Below are 16,287 nucleotides of genomic sequence, written 5' to 3'. Positions count from 1 at the left end.
GGTAAACTCCTGATCAGATCCACTGGAGAAAATACCAAGCGTACCAGAGATTTGTTAAAAGTTATGGAAACCTAAAATATGCAACACAAACCTGAGCAAAGCTAGGTTTTAAACTAATGTTGAACAGATCCTGGGATATCTTTGGAATTTGTGGGCCATCACATGAAACAATACTAAATGACACAACTGACAAAACAGTTTTTGGTGCATACGCTATCTTAGTGAATTTTCTGTGTGAATCACTCAAGGGGTCTAACATTGGGGATGGGCACACCTCATATAACAATCATACAGAAATATTTGGCTCCAATGATCCCTTGCTCCAAATTGTGGAAGGCTTCTCTCCCACAAGTCAATAAGATCCAGGCTCTACTTATTGTCATTGTTCCAGTGAATATATCTCCTGAACTTCTCGTGGGATCAGATGAGACAGAAACAGAAACCTCTGCGTTCCACACTGACATGGCCTCTCCCTCAAGGAGAAACACAGACGTCAAAGGATTTCTGGAAAGCTCTATCTCTGGATTTTCCCATTCTCAAAGATCCAGTTGCACAAATGAGAAAGAACTTTGAGATGGCTCATGTCTGAATGTTGCTAATGTGTCTTCAGGGTTGTCCAACAGGAAACTAATGGCTTCTTTAGACTGTCTGAAACATGGGCACGTCTATTCCCTGTGGGTACGTTTTGCAAACCTGAAGTAAATTTGGCAAGATATCTTATTTAGGTGGCATTTTATTCAACAGTCAAATGTATCAGCAACTGTGAATGGACAATTACATTTTGCTCCACATTTAAACCCTTTGGTTGGGGAAGGTAATTAGCCATAGTTCACAAAGGACCATAGGCATCTCTCTTCAATAGAGAGAGACAGTTGATTATGCAGCTTGAAGTGCACTGCTCTGCAAGTGTGGGACAAGGTGAGATGGCAGGCCTCTACAAACTACCACGACCAGTACAGGGATTGAACCTGCACCATTGGCATCAGTCTGCATTACATTTTAGCTAACCAAGCTAACTGGTCCCCACAACCCTTAGTGCAGAAAGGCCATCGAACTCTGAAGACACCATTTTTTTTCAGTGCAGACGAAATTAATACATGGGTTAGTGCAGAAGGATGTACCATTTGAGCAAACCTGTGGTCAGTGTAAAATTCCAAATTCCAACTGTAAATTCCAGTGTAAAATTCCGATTTGTACCTCAGCCTCTTGAATGTTAATTCTACACTTGTTTTTGTTTACTTTATTGGCTTCCTGTCAGGGAAATGTGCAGCAAAATCAAAAATGAGTTTGCAAAAAGAAAACCTTCCTCCTGTATTGCTCTCTTGCAACGAAGGACTGTCTGCTGGTGTTACTGCAGAAATTAAGGAGTGTAGAACTCAGCAGGCTGCTCCATCCCACTCATCAGTTGGTCCAGCAACAAGAAATGCAACATACGGAGCAAAGAGTTTTAGCTAGAGAAAAACTAAAGCAGGATGGAAGTCCTGAGACGTCCTCTGTCATCAGTGCAGAAGATCATAATCTAGAGATTACTCCCGGTAATATTAGCAGGCTAACGCACTGTATTTGTGTGTAATTTATGCTTCTGCTAAATCAATAGGGTTAGCACCTCTGCTAAATTAATGAACAGATAAATTCCAGCATCCGCAGTTTTTTGTTTTTTGTTTTTAGATAAATGTGATATGAACATTTTAAGCATTTGTCTGCTTCTGATCGCAGTAACGTATATGCTCATGTGCACCTACGTCCACCTGTCATGTTGCCATATTTGCACGTGATTTTCCAAGAAGCTGTCAATTAACTCTATTCTTATAGCATGTGGAATCAATACATTTTGTATGCACCCATAAAAGGGGATTAACGCCAAACAGTACGTCTTTAGTACCTTAATGGTGTCAATAAGCCATTGATCAAAAATATGGACTGCTGCACCCTCACTTGCTCAACTTTCATCAGAATTGATCTTTTCTCTTGAGAAAATGCTGTGTATTTCCATCCCTTCCTGTTTTTATTTAAAATTTCCACCATTTGCAATTTTTTTCAATCACATAACTGCCATTTCTCCATGTATAAGAGTAAAATTTTAAACCCCTGCTCAAGACTCCGATTGAGGCCTACTGAATAACTTAATTCGCTCAGTTTGGAAAATTGCTGATGTAATTTGTGTTTTGCAGCTGTCGATAAAGCAAATGAGCAGGGTAGCAAGCAGTGTTCTTGCAACTAATTGTTTAGCCAAAGGCTACAACTGTTTATGTTATAAGCCGAATACTCAGCATAATGGGCAGCAGCTAACGCAGGGCACACTGAGTTCCCTACACATCATTTTCACAAATCGATCAGAACAAAGAGCACGACAAGGTTCCGCCGTGCACAGCAACATCAACCAATGTTTGCAGGTTTGAGCTCATAGTTACATGGTTAGCAGCTTAAGAAGCAGCTTTAAAAAGCTGTTACAGGTTTGGTTCTGATTGGAGCCATTCTCTTTGCAGCAATTCTTATCACAGAATTACAGAATCTTTACAGAATTACAGGAGGAGGCCATTCAGCCCACCAAGTCTGCACTGGCTCTCTGAAAGGGCATGCTACCTAGTCCCACTCCCCTGCCTTATCCCTGTAACCTAGCACATTCTCTCCTTTCAGGTAGCAATCCAATTCCTTTTTGATCAAACTTGCCTTCACTACCCTCTCAGGAAGTTCATTCCAGGCTCCAACCACCCTCTTAGTGAAAACATTTTTCCTCACATCACGTTTAATCCTTTTGCCAATTATTTTGAATCTGTTCCCTCTAATTCATGATGCTCTCTTGAGCGGGAACAGTTTCTCATGATTTGCCCTGTCCACAGCCCTCAGGATCTTGAATATCTCTATCAAGCCTCCTTTCAGCCTTCTTTTCTCCATGGAAAACAGTCCCAACCTCTCCAATCTATCTTCATAGCTACAGTTCCTCATCCATGGAATCATTCTTGTGAATCTCCTCTGTACTTCCTCCAATGCCTTCACATCCTTCCTCAAGTATGCCGCCCAGAATTGGATGCAGTACTCCAGATGAAACCTAACTAGTGTCTTATGCAAGTTCAACATGACCTCCTTACTCTTGTACTCAATGCCCCTATTAATAAAGCCTAAGATACTATATGTTTTATTAACTGCTCTGTCAACATGACCTGCCATCTTGAATGACTTATGTACATATACACTGAAGCCCCTTGTTCCTGCGCCTCCTTTAGAGTTTCTCCCTTTATTTTAAACCGTCTCCATATTCTTCTTGCCAAAATTAATCACCTCACACCTCTCCGCATTGAATTTTATCTGCCACTTGTCTGCCCAATCCACCAACATGTCTGTGTCCTTTTGAAGTGCAAGACTATCCTCATCACAGTTGACAACGTTTCCAATCTTCATATCATCTGCAAGTTTTGAAATCATGCCCTGAACACCACAGTCTAGGTCGTTAATATATATCAGAAAGAGCAAGGGTCCCAACACTGACCCCTGGGGAACTCTACCACAGACCTTCATCCAATGTGAAAAACACCCATTTATCACTACTCTCTGTTTCTTGTCATTTAGCCAATTTCTTATTCAATTTTCCCTTTTATTCCATGAGCTAGAATTTTGCTCACAAGTTTGTTGTGTGGCACTGTATCAAATGCATTTTGAAAATCCATATATATCACATCAACAGCATTGCCCTTATCAACCTTCTCTGTGGCCTCCTCAAAAAACTCCAGCAAGTTGTTAAACATGATTTTCCCTTAATGAATCCATTTTGGCTTTCCTTAACTATCCTACACTTGTCTAAGTGATTATTCATTTTGTCCAGAACTATAGTTTTCTGAAGTTTCCCTATCACTGAAGTCAAACTGACTGGTCTGTAGTTGCTGGCTTTAACCTTGCACCCCTCTTTGAACAAGGGTGTAACATTCACAATTCTCCAGTCCTCTGTGCCTTCCCTATGTCTAAAGAAGACTAGAAGATTATCACTAGTGCCTCTGCAAGTTCTACTCTCACTTCCCTCAGTACCCTCGGATGCATCTCATCCGATTCTGGTACATTTTCTATTTTAAGTAAAGACAGTCTTTCTAACACCTCCTCCTTCTCAATTGTAAATTCTTCAAGTGTAACAGTTACCTCCTCTCACATCTCAGCCTGGGTAGCATCTTCTTCCTTTGCAAAGACAGATGCAAAGTATTTGTTTGATACCTCCACTATTTCCCCTGCTTCAACATGTATGTGCCCTTGTCTATCCCTAATCAGCCCTACTCTTTCCTTTACCACCCTTCTATTATTTATATACTTATAGAAGGCTGTATAAAGACCTTATAAAGCACATGATCTCATGGCCAGCACACAGTAGACTAGCATTTTCCTGCAAGTGTGCTTCAAACAGTTGAACATTTTAACTTTCATTTGAGCTATTCCTCAGGCACCAGGAACAACTTTCATCCTTTTGATAAATACAAGCACTCTGTATACTTAATTAATTGGATTAGAGTTTCCTTTTCACCGTCTGAACAGTAATGTGGTGGAGTAGGTCACATGCAGGTTGAAGAACTCATGTGATTTTCATTCCATCTATTAGAATGATAATCAAGCTTGTTTTGCTATAAGCAGGAATCCACTCCATCAGATTACACCTAGTTGGTGAAGAAAAAAATTCTCCCCTAATACAATAATAGAGGATTAGATGCTCTTACTTCTGTTGGTATTCTTTAATCAAGCGTTTTGCTTTGCTGTACTTTCTCTCTAAAGCCTGGTACTGAGCCTGCGTCTCTTTCAGATGCTCATCCACTGCTTGACAAAGCGTTTGGGCCTCTATCCAATAACTCTCCAGCTTCTCCATTCGCTCCTTGTTTTCCTCAACGCTCTGTTCAAGCTGAGCCTTTTCCATTCGCCAATGCATTTTTTCCTGCTCTGTTGAATGAAGCTGAACAGAGACAAAAAAAAAGGGGGAAAATAAACTTCAGTTAGGCAGAGACACCAGGAAGAATGGTAACTACTTTGCAAAGGTGCTCTTCCATTCAGAACAAACATATAAAGTCAATGGATAATATATTTCCCATGTATTCAATCACTTACATAAGGTTAACAATATGGAGGAATCAATACAGAACTTACTTCCTCCGTACATTAATGTTAGAACACTGGTTAACACATTCATGAGCAAATTCTCAACTGAACTATTTTGATAAAGCTATCAATTGTTTAAAATGAGTAGATTAAAGATTGTGTTGGAAATATAATTTGGCATTTAGCAGTAAGATAAAAACAACACACGGAGGAATTTCAGCACATCTGATTGAACAGGGAGGGCAGTTTAATGTATATTAAAATCCTGAATTCTTAAAACAAATTCAGACCAACAGAGTGCTAAACTGTTCTGTTATCCTTATTGCCAACAGTTATATGGAATGTGCTAAATATTTTTATGCTGGAATATGGACAACAAAGTATATAAAGCATGAGGTGCTGCTCAGCCTTTTAATCAGATTGCTGTTCCCAGTATGAATCATAATTCAACATTCATTCTAACCATTTTTACCCAGGACAAATATCCTAGCCACTGCTGCTTCTACTCTTTCCCAGCTTTTCTCTTACGTTTTCAGTGATCTTTCTTGGTATCTTATAGTGTGTTCTATCATAGCCCAAACCTGCCTACCAGCAGTTGCAAGTGACAAATACTGCACTTTTAGGGAATATTGTTACTTGCTTCTCACTGGATTGTAACTTTAGCACTTCAAGGCATTGAAACGTGAATATTACCGTGTGGAAGCATAACAAGCTCATATTTGAGGTGCTAGGCATTGCATTTATTGCATTTGTGCTTTGGATCAGAGCAAAAAGGCAGAACCTAGTGATCAGATTGGATTCCCTGCATTGCTATATGATATTGCTATGATTCATTACTGCCCCATGAGTTAGGAAGACACACTGGGGCCACTCAGCCTGCAGAAGCTGATTTACAATGACAGCCTGGTAATACAAATTTTTTTACACTTTGCACACAGGATGAAATTTTCTGTGACCCCTAGGTCACAGGTGGGCCCCTCCACAGAGAAAGGAGCTTCTTAGAAAATTACAGAAACCTGCTACCTATTGATTCTGGTGGACAAATAGACCCGTTTTGTGCTATAACACTCTAGGATTCTATGTAACAAAATATACTGTACAGAATGTTCAGTTCCATGCTGAATAGTTTTTCTCTCTTAATTGCATCAATTGAAGTACATAGAGGTAGTGAGTATTGGTTGGAAGGCTACTTGAGCACATATAAAGAGACAATTTGCGTTCATGACCAGGTGTCCCTGGGGAGGGAGCACGCAGTGTCCACTTGAGGCCTTCCTGACTGGTGGGCACCATGGGGGCTGGGGTGTATCATCAATCACCAAAAAACCACACTTTGGATTAATTTTGATAAGTTTCCTTTGAGTTTTTTGTCTTTTTGTTACAGTGCCCCTTTAATTTGTTCATTTGTTTACACTCAAAAGAGTATAAAGAGACACTTACTGACACAAGAGTTGAGTGGAGTCAGGAGACAGAAAGTTGTAATGCTATCCCAAATAAAGACTGGCTTTGGATTCTTCCTTCACCAACTGGCTCTCAGGAGTACAAGATTCTCCCTCCAATTCTGGCTTTGAAAGGGGAAAATGTACAAATCATGGAGTCCCCTTGACTCCTGACACAAAATTATCCTATCAGTGCTTCTCAGCTCATTCCAGGGCACAAACAGGAACAGACGTTAGTGTCACTTTTCATTTATATATAAACAGATTAGAAACAGAAGCTTTGTTGTTTCTGATCTTTTCAGGTGCACGTGAGTGTGATTTGATTATACAGGCCTGTGTGTAAACAATCGCAAGTAGCAAAGGGATGAGTTGGTGCAGATTGGAGCACCACGTAAATTCCGGTTAACGGGTTTTTCAGATCTGCATTTAAATGGACTTTGCTATTCTTCGGTATGAATAACAAATATGGAAAAACTCCGTAAACTAATTTTTGCAGTTTGGCAAGATAGATGGCTGTACACCAAATTGCCCAATGGGGGTTTCTGAAATTTTAGCACACAGAAATAATGAAATCAGTACTCGCCACACGCTAATTTATACACAGCTCTCATGTGCCATGAGACGGGGGATTTCTGCCACGTGTTATCAGGACTGGATTTCAATAGAACCGGTCAGGCATCAAGGCAACATGGGACTGACCAAATGTTTCAAGTAGAAATTGGTGGTTTAGTTTGATTACATGCCTTCCCTGGTTCTGCTTAGTCTCTCAGAATCCCGTGTAATACAGATAAGCCACAGAAAAGGAAAGAAAGAGATAGAGGTTTGAGGAAAAATAACAAATCGATAGAGAAGCCACAAAACGAAGCAGACTGTGGATTGAAAATTTACTGGGGGGGTCAAGCTTTGCCAACATAAGTGCAGTGGAGCAGAATTCCTGCTCATCTTCTTTCAAGGCCAGCCACACTGTCTCAAATTCCAGGGACAATGTTATTTGCATAACTAGGGTGGGTTTCTGACCCATGCAATTGTGCATCAAATCTGAGGTAGAGCAGAGTCCTCTAGATATCTAAATGGGTCAGAGTGAATGTTTAAAAATTCTTTCACATTTTGACATGCTCTGTGTGACTGTGTGTACAGTGGAGGCACTGGTCTAGAAATTCCATCGCACGCAGAAATGAGCATGCAGTTCTTTACAACTTAACCGCTTTTTTCCCTTTTAACTTCCATCTCACTCTATACACTCTGTATGACAGCTTATTTTGGCAGCCATGTCTCCCTCTGTCTCCCTTCAAACAAAATCTAACCTTTCATTTTGGGTGTTGAAGATGAGAATGGATGTTCCTCTGTCAGTGGAGGAAGAGGAGGCTAGCCTTCCTGAAGATGCGTCATTAATTAATCCACCTTTACAAGCACTAGTTCAGATGCGACATCACATGCACTTTAGAGGCTAGACTAGGGGAGGGGTGTTCATGTGGTGAATCACCACACACATGTGCAGGACTGGCATAGTCTGAGGGAACCTCACGGATGCCAACTCACTCTAGAGTGAGATTGCATACTAGTTCTGTAGTAAAGAGTTGAAATGCTAACTTTGATGACCCAGCATACCCAAGAAGGCTAACAGGCATAATATATTTGGCATAATCCTAAAGAAACTAGCTGCTAGACTGGGTCTACAGCAGGTGGTGAGGGAACCAACAAGGAGGAAAAATCTACATGTCCTCGTCCTGACCAACCTACTGTCGCAGGTGCATCAGTCTATGACAGTTTGGTAGGAGTAGCCACTGTACATTCCTTGTGGAGTCCAAGTCCTGTCTTCACGTTGAGGATTCCCGCCATTGTGTTGTGTGGTACTACCACCATGGTAAAATGGGATATCAAACAGACTTAGCAATGCAAAACTGGGCATCCATGAGGCGCTGTGGGCCATCAACAACAGCAGAATTGTATACAACCACAATCTATAACCTCATGGCCTGGCATATACCCCACTCTAACATCAACACCAAGCCAGGGAATCAAACCTGGTTCAGTGAAGAGCGCAGGAGGACATGCCATGAGCAGCACCAGGCATACCTAAAAATGAGGTGGCAACCTGGTAAAGCTACAACACAGGATGACTTGCATGCCAAACAGCATAAGCAGCAAGTGATAGACAGAGCTAAGTGATCCCACAAACAATGGATCAGATCAAAGATCTGGAGTCCTGCCACACCCAATTGTGAATGGTGATGGACAATTAAACAACTCACTGGAGGAGGAGGTTCCACAAATATCCCCATCCTCAATAATGGGGGAGCCCAGCACATCAGTGTAAAAGATAAGGCTGAAGCACTTGCTACAATCTTCAGCCAGAAATGCTGAGTGAATGATCCATTTCGGCCTCCTCCGGAGGTTCCCAGCATCACAGATGCCAGTCTTCAGCCAATTCGATTCACTCCACATGATAGCAAGAAACGGCTGAAGGCACTGGATACTGCAAAGGCTATAGGCTCTTACAATATTCCAGCAATAGTACTGAAGGCTTGTGCTCCAGAACTAGCTGTGCCCCTAGCCAAGCTGTTCTAAAACAGCTACAACACTGGCACCTACTGGCAATGTGGAAAATTGCCCAGACACGTCCTGTCCACAAAAAGCAGGAAAGATCCAACCCAGCCAATTACCGTCCCACCAGTCTACGCTTGATCATCAGCAAAAGCAATGGAAGGAATAGTCAACAACGCTATCAAACGGCACTTACTCAGCAATAATGTGCTCATTGACAGCTTGGGTGCTGCCAGCTCTACTTAGTTCCTGACCTCATTACAGCCTTGGTCCAAATATGGACAAAAGAGCTGAACTCCAGAGGTGAGGTGAGAGTGACTGCCCTTCTTATCAAGGCAGCATTTGACCGAGTGTGGCATCAAGGAGCCCTAGCAAGACTGCAGCCAATGGGAATCAGAGGAAAAACTCTCCACTGGTTGCAGTCATAATGAGCACAAAGGAAGATAGTTGTGGTTGATGGAAGTCAATCTCAGTCCCAGGTCATCGCTGTGGGAGTTTCTCAGGGTAGTGACCTAGGCCCAACCATCTTCAGCTAATTCATCAATGATCTTCCTTCCATCATAAGGTCAGAATTAAGGATATTCGCTGATGATTGTACAATGTTCAGCACCATTTGCAACTCCTCAGATACAGGAGCAGCCCATTTTTTATTTAAATTCATTCACGGGATGTGGGGATCGCTGACCGCCATATCTAAATGCAGCGAGACCTGTACAATGTCCAGGTTTGGGCTGACAAGTGGCAAGTAATATTCATGCCATATAACTGCCAGGCAATGACCACTTCCAACAAGAAAGAATCAAACCATTTCCCCATGACATTCAATGGCAGTACCATTGTTGAATTCCCCACTATCAAAATCCTGCGGGTTACCATTGACCAGAAACTGAAATGGACTAGCCATATAGATACTATGGCTACAAGAGCAGGTCAGAGGTTGAAAATTCTGTGGCGAGTAATCCACCTCCTGACTCCCCAAAGCCTGTCCACCCAGCAGCGACAAGGCATAAGTCGGGTGTGTGGTGGAATACTCTTCAGTCGCTTGGATGAGTGCAGCTCCAACAACGCTCAAGAAGCTCGACAGCAGCTAGGACAAAACAGCCCACTTGATTGGCACCCCATTGACAACCTGCAACATCCCTCCATCACTGACGCACAGTGGCAGCAGTGTGTACCATCTCCAAGATGCAATGCAGGACTCACCAAGGCTCCTTAGACAGCACCTTCCAAACCCACGACCACTAGCATCTCGAAGGACGAGGCAGCAGTAGCATGGAAACGCCACCAACTGCAATTCCCCCCCCACAGGCCACACACCATGCTGACGTGGAACTGCCATTCCTTCACAGTTGCTGGGTCAAAATCCTGTAACTCCCTAGCTAACAGCACAGTGGGTGTACTTACAGCACATGGATTGCAGCGGCTCAAGAAGGCAGCTCATCACGACCTTCTCAAGGGCAATTGAGATGGGCAATAAGCGCTGGCCCAGTCAGCGATACCGGCATTCCATGAAAAAATCTTAAAGAGCAGATGCAGTAGGCAGTCGGCTAGTGAGCTTGCTGATACTGTCCAGCTCCAAATTATGTCAAGGCTTTGTGAGAACATGGAGCTCATTCTGCCAATATCGACCAAGTGGGCAGCTCCATAAATGCAATAGTAGCACCCACAAAATCACGGACAGAATTCTGCCCTTGGTGTGCGGGCTCGGCGGGGGTGGGCAGGGGAGGTCGGGAAGCCGACCGCCACCCGTGATTGGCACTGCCAATTAAGGCCTACCCAGCGTCGAACGCGAGTGGCAGGGCTGAGCGCTGCCTGTGCGGGATGGGGGAGGAGGTCGAGCAGGCCTAGCGCGAAGTTCGCGAATGCACGCGAGAGCGCTGAACAATCTCCCTGAGGCACGGAGCTGCCTCAGGGAGATAAAGCACTGTTTAAAAAAATCTAACGAAGAAGATAAAAATGTGACTCTGTCACATGAGCAGGAACATATTTTTAATTGAAGTGTAAAATTTTTATTTCATTTTTATTTGCTTTCGGAAACCTCATCCTGCCCATTATTGATGAGGTTTCCTAAAAAGCGTAAGGGCCGCTTGGCATTTTCACCTGCCCACTGACCGTAAGGGTGGGCAGGCAGCCTAAATTTGAATTTAATGACTTTTTAATGGTCTTAATAGGCCTTTTAATTGTCCACAAAATATTGTGGACTACGTAATGATATCAGGACGCTCACCCAACGTCATTGCGCATCATTTTACATTCAGCCAGGCTGGGCACGCATCCACCCACCGAGCTAAAAATTCTGGCCCATGAAACCTCTCCAGACAGCTCTCACAGCTGCCAAGCAAGCTCAAGACAGTTGTCATCCTGGCTTGGGGGGCCCTACTGTAGACAGGGCCTGAAAAACAGTTGCTACGTGTCTGAAGTTTCAGGTTGTTTTATATAATGCCATTAGGATCACAATGAGGACAGAGAATCAGTGAAGTCAGGTTTCCCAGAAATAAATGTCTGTTCACAGCAATGTCACTGTATTGATTAAACAAAGGGTAATTTTGAACTACACTTTTGAATTGTGGTAATAAAGTTAGGTCTGAGGTGGGTAATTGTTCAGAGTGGATGTGTATTCATTGTACATCTGACATTCTAGTGCATTTTAAATATATCACAGCCTGAAAATGCCTCACTCTTGAAATCAGCAATGACAACATCTACAAATGCAAACCTCTTCCGTCTTAATGCAGTTGTGAAATGGAATGCTTTTTAATGGCCTCTCAGCTAATTGCATTGCATATACAAGTGCATAAGAAAGTATTGCACAGATTTCTGTAAAGATCAATAAAACTCAACAAGTGCAGAATGTGGTTTTATGTGCTTGTCACTTCCTCAACTGCAAAGGCTACAAACAAATAAGCTCATCTCTGCTAGCAAACATAAATTACACCGGAAAGATGAAAACATACCTTTCTTTTCAGTTGCTGAATCTCTGCTTCTGTTACAGCGTGCTTTATTTGAAGCTGACAATTAAAAACAAACAATATTATTATTAATATCATACATCATCATTTTCTTCTCAATTTCAGACAAAACAATTTTCCAAAGCACTCCATACCAACACTGCTTAAAGAGTGGATGACAGCGCAATTTTTTGTCCCAATCATTATGAGGAATTGCCAGCGCTGAGGAATCAAAATTTCCCATTTCAGGCCTCAGGGGATAGGGGCGGGGGAGTGAAATTGGACAATGTCGGCGAGCTGGAGTGAACTGGGTGCAAAGAACAATCTCTGCAGCGTCTGTGGCCTAGACACACTGAATACTGAGCTTCAAGCCTCATGTTAATAGTTCTGTGAGTTTCAGATGTCTTCTGAATGTCCCGAGGCAGCAAAGGTAGATCCTGGAAATGGGGGTGGGTGGGGAGTGGGTGCGCAGGTGATCAAGGGAGCAGAGACGTTCAGGACGGGGGATGATTGGGAGCAGGAGGTGATCAGGGGAAGGATTTGTGGTCAGAGGGAGGGGGAGCTAATCTGGGGGAGTGGGAGGCAACTGTGAGAGAGGGAGGCAATGAGGAGGGGGAAGTGATTGGAGGGGAGGTGATTTGAGGGGTGGGAAAAGGGAGCAGAGCAGGGCCGGCAACATTTTTCAGGGTTGCTGTGGAATTGGTATGAGCAGTCCGACTACTCCCAGCTGCCACATTCAGAAAAAGTATTTTTTTTAATTACCTTTTTGCTGACAGCCAAAGAAGCAATGCTTAGGTTCATATAGATTTGACGCCGGGGGGTTGAGGGGGTGGGGGTGGTGACTATGATCTGTGCAGCTCCATTTCGGGAAGGTGCCCAGAAATGGGCATTAGATACCCTATTTGCGAATGCATACGCTTTAGTGTTTGCCATTATGGTACATTATTCTCCACTTTCAGACTAGAAGATGGGCAGGTCAGAACTTAAATCTACAAGACCAAATTCGAGCTGACCGCACTATAATGCAGTTGCCATTGTATTAAAATTTTGGGTGAGTTCCAGGTTTCAGAGCAGCCTTGGCTTTACTGCTCATCTACTATGCACAGGAATAGCTTGCTGCTGCAAGACTTAAAGGGTTGCAACATCAATTCTTTTTGGTCAAGAAACAAAGGGAGAATTTGCATTTATTCGGGGCTTTTTACAAATTCAGGATGTCTCACAGCACATCAGAGCCATTCAGAAAGGAATTGATGTATACTTGAAAAGGAAATATTTCCAGGGTTATGGGGAAAGAGCAGGAGAGTGGAAATAATTGGATAGCTCTTCCAAAGAGCCAGCAAAGGCACGATGGGACAAATGGCCTCCTTCTGTTGTGTAAGGCTCTATGATTATTAACCATATACCGACGGGATCTTATTGCTTATCATGATAACAAAGGGTGGTAGAAGTTTGGAACCCTTTCCACAAATGGCAACTGATGATAGATCAATTGTTAATTTTAAACCTGAGGTCAATAAGTCTTTATTATGTAAAACTATTAAAGCAATATTGGGCAAGAGCAGGGGCAGATCTTTCCCCCGTTGGGGGGGAAGTTGAAGAGCGGGCGCGCGGAGGCGTGCCTCCAATCGGCATCCCTAATTGGGGGCACGCCGCCATTTTACATGGGCAGGCCAATTAAGGCCAGCCCAGCGTGACGCCCGGCGGGAAGCGCTATGCGCTCCCTGTGCGGGTGGTGGGGGGGGGGGGGGGATTCCCTGAGCCGAGAGGGCACTCTTTCGCGCATGCACACAAAAGAGCACACTCATCTCCCTGAGGCTAAGTGCTGCCTCAGGGAGATCGGCTCTACAGTGAAAAATGTGAAAAAAAAATTCCCTGACTTGTCCCATCATGTGACACTGAGTTGGGACAAGTCCATCACTTTTAAATACAGTTTAATTACATTTTTTAAATCCTACATGAAACCTCATCCCCCTTAAGGTTGGGTGGGCAGGTCCACTAATTAGTTTAATGACTCTGTCGATGGCCTCAATTGGCCATTGACAGGTCGGCGGGCACACAGCTGATTCTGCTGCGCCCCCGCCTACCTGAAAATTTAAATGGGGCGCGGTGACATCGGGAGTTCTGCCCGATGTCATCCTGCGTCATTTTACACGTCGGTGAGCAGGCCCCGCACTCCTCCCAGGGAATCCTGGCCCAGGTATTTTTCTGGATTAGTCATGATCTCATTCAATGGTGGAATAGGCTCCTGCAGCCAAATGTCGTAACTCTGTTCCCATGCAATTCTCACGTCTTATCTTACTTTCAATTATATTATAGTCCATAACACATGAAAGCTGTTGTAGCTTTGGTTACCACAAAGGGTGGTTGTGGAGGGAGAGCTTCAGAACTCCAAACTGTCTTGGGTGATGAGCTAGACTATCTAAAGTTTGTGGGTTCCACTTTCAAATGAATAATGCCTGCAGGGCATCAGGTGGCCAGTATACTGCGAATATTGTGTCAGTTGGAGAAGTCATTTAAGAAGGTGCAGTACATTCAAGGATGAATTTGCAACTCTGCAGTGCACCATGAAATGCATGGGAACTCCAAGGGCATTGGCAGTGGAGCTCCCATGATGGAGATCTTAAGGGCAGTCTGTGCTTCTCTTGCTGCTACCAGAAGTTTGGAGTGCCACATTGGAATATGCTGTCTTTTCTGGCCTCCAAGGGATTAAGGTTCGATTATAGAGAGGCATCACATAGGGCTCGTTAGGATCATGAGATTTGCTAACCTGCAGATCAGTGGTCATGCTGAGCCAGTGCACAGTACTCATGACAAGTCAAGAGTGGGAACACATGGTGGTGCTGCATCCCAAGCATGGTAGCATTTGCTCCTTTAATGCTTGCACATGCGGTAAAATAGATGCAACCAATCTGCATCAGGCTCATCTTAGGAGCTCAGGCTAGACTGAACTTAATCCCAGGAGGCTCCACTGCAACACAGTGGGTCATCTTCTATATCCCGTTCAGGCTGTGCTGCACCTACAGTGCTGTTACGAATGTAGAAGCTGGTCGATTCAAATTGGGTTGGAGCTATTTCACAGCAATCTGCAGGTCTGAATGCCTGTCTTATATGGTCCAGAAATGGAAACAATGCAAATCAAGTGGACATAAAGGAACCGCCCGGAATGTCTAGGTGTTTTCTGCAGCCACCAAACTGATGGCAGAAAATGGATGGATGCAAAAAATGTGAGTGGTCCAGCATAAAGGATCTCTGTCCCACTCCCTGATTTGCATGGTCTGATTTACAGCCCCAGGACGATGTGGCAAGAGCTCCACAGGTCACTGTCCTGGCTCAATCATCCATGGCCTTTCCATCACCGGAAGATCAGAAAGCAGGCTCCTGACTGATTAGTGCACAGTTTTCAATTTCCAATCACAATGCCTGAGATAGTAATGCAGTCCATGCCCGCATGTCGCAAGACCTGAACAACACGCAGGTTTGGGCTAGTAGGCGGCAAGTAGCATTTGCACTGCCAAAGTGACAGGCAATGCCCATCTCCAACAGGAGAGCCTAACCACCTCCCCATGATATTCAATGGCATTACCACTGGTCACCCAGCACCAACATCCTGTGGGTCACCATCGAAACTCAACTGTAGGAGTCAGACGGAAATGACAGCAGGTCAGAGGCTGGGTATTCTCCAGAGTGTCTAACTTCCTAACTATCCAAAGCCTCACTCCAACCTGCAAGGCACAATTAGGAGTGTGATGGAATACACTCCACTCACCTGGGCAGGTGCAGCACCAACAACATTCAAGAAGCTTGACACCATTCAGGCTAAAGTAGTCTACTTGAACGGTGCCTCGCCCACTAAACCTAACATCAAACACCTTCACTGGTGAACCGTGGCTACTGTGTGTACTAACTACAGGATGCAGGCAGCACCTCCAAAACCCATGACTTCCATCATCTAGAAAGTCAAGCAAGGACAGTAGGTCCATGGAAACACCGCCATGTCCAAATTCCCCTCCAAGACACACACCATTCCAACTTGGACACGCATAATTCCTCAATCGGCATGCTCAAAATCCTGATACTTCCCACGTAATTGCATTGTGGGAGCCCCCGTCACTACACAAACTGCAGTGCTTCAAGGAGGGAGCTCACCAGGGATAAAACGGTGTCCTTGCCAGCAACACATCCCAAAAATGTTAATGAAACATAAAGAAAATATAAGCTTTAGTGTCAGCAGGCTAATCAACTACAGAAACTTCACAGGCTGAGCTTGATTCTAGCCTTACCCATTGTGAATA

At 43.8% G+C, this 16,287-nt stretch overlaps 1 protein-coding gene across 1 annotated transcript in view; it reads right to left on the bottom strand.

Annotated features, from left to right (window-relative positions):
* The window catches only part of LOC121294072 (neurabin-2-like), a 215,898-nt gene that overhangs the window by 18,090 nt on the left and 181,521 nt on the right, over positions 1-16,287 (bottom strand). Inside the window, exons 7-8 of the mRNA XM_041173189.1 lie at positions 12,002-12,055; positions 4,695-4,924 (exon numbers count right to left, since the gene is read on the bottom strand). Of these exons, the coding sequence (XP_041029123.1) occupies positions 4,695-4,924; positions 12,002-12,055 (284 nt within the window). The remainder of the gene's footprint in view (positions 1-4,694; positions 4,925-12,001; positions 12,056-16,287) is intronic.

This window comes from Carcharodon carcharias, chromosome 23, assembly GCF_017639515.1.
Source record: "Carcharodon carcharias isolate sCarCar2 chromosome 23, sCarCar2.pri, whole genome shotgun sequence".
In the NCBI taxonomy this organism is placed as follows: domain Eukaryota; kingdom Metazoa; phylum Chordata; class Chondrichthyes; order Lamniformes; family Lamnidae; genus Carcharodon; species Carcharodon carcharias.
Note: the sequence above shows the minus strand (reverse complement) of the source record. Positions and strands in the feature narration are given on the sequence as shown.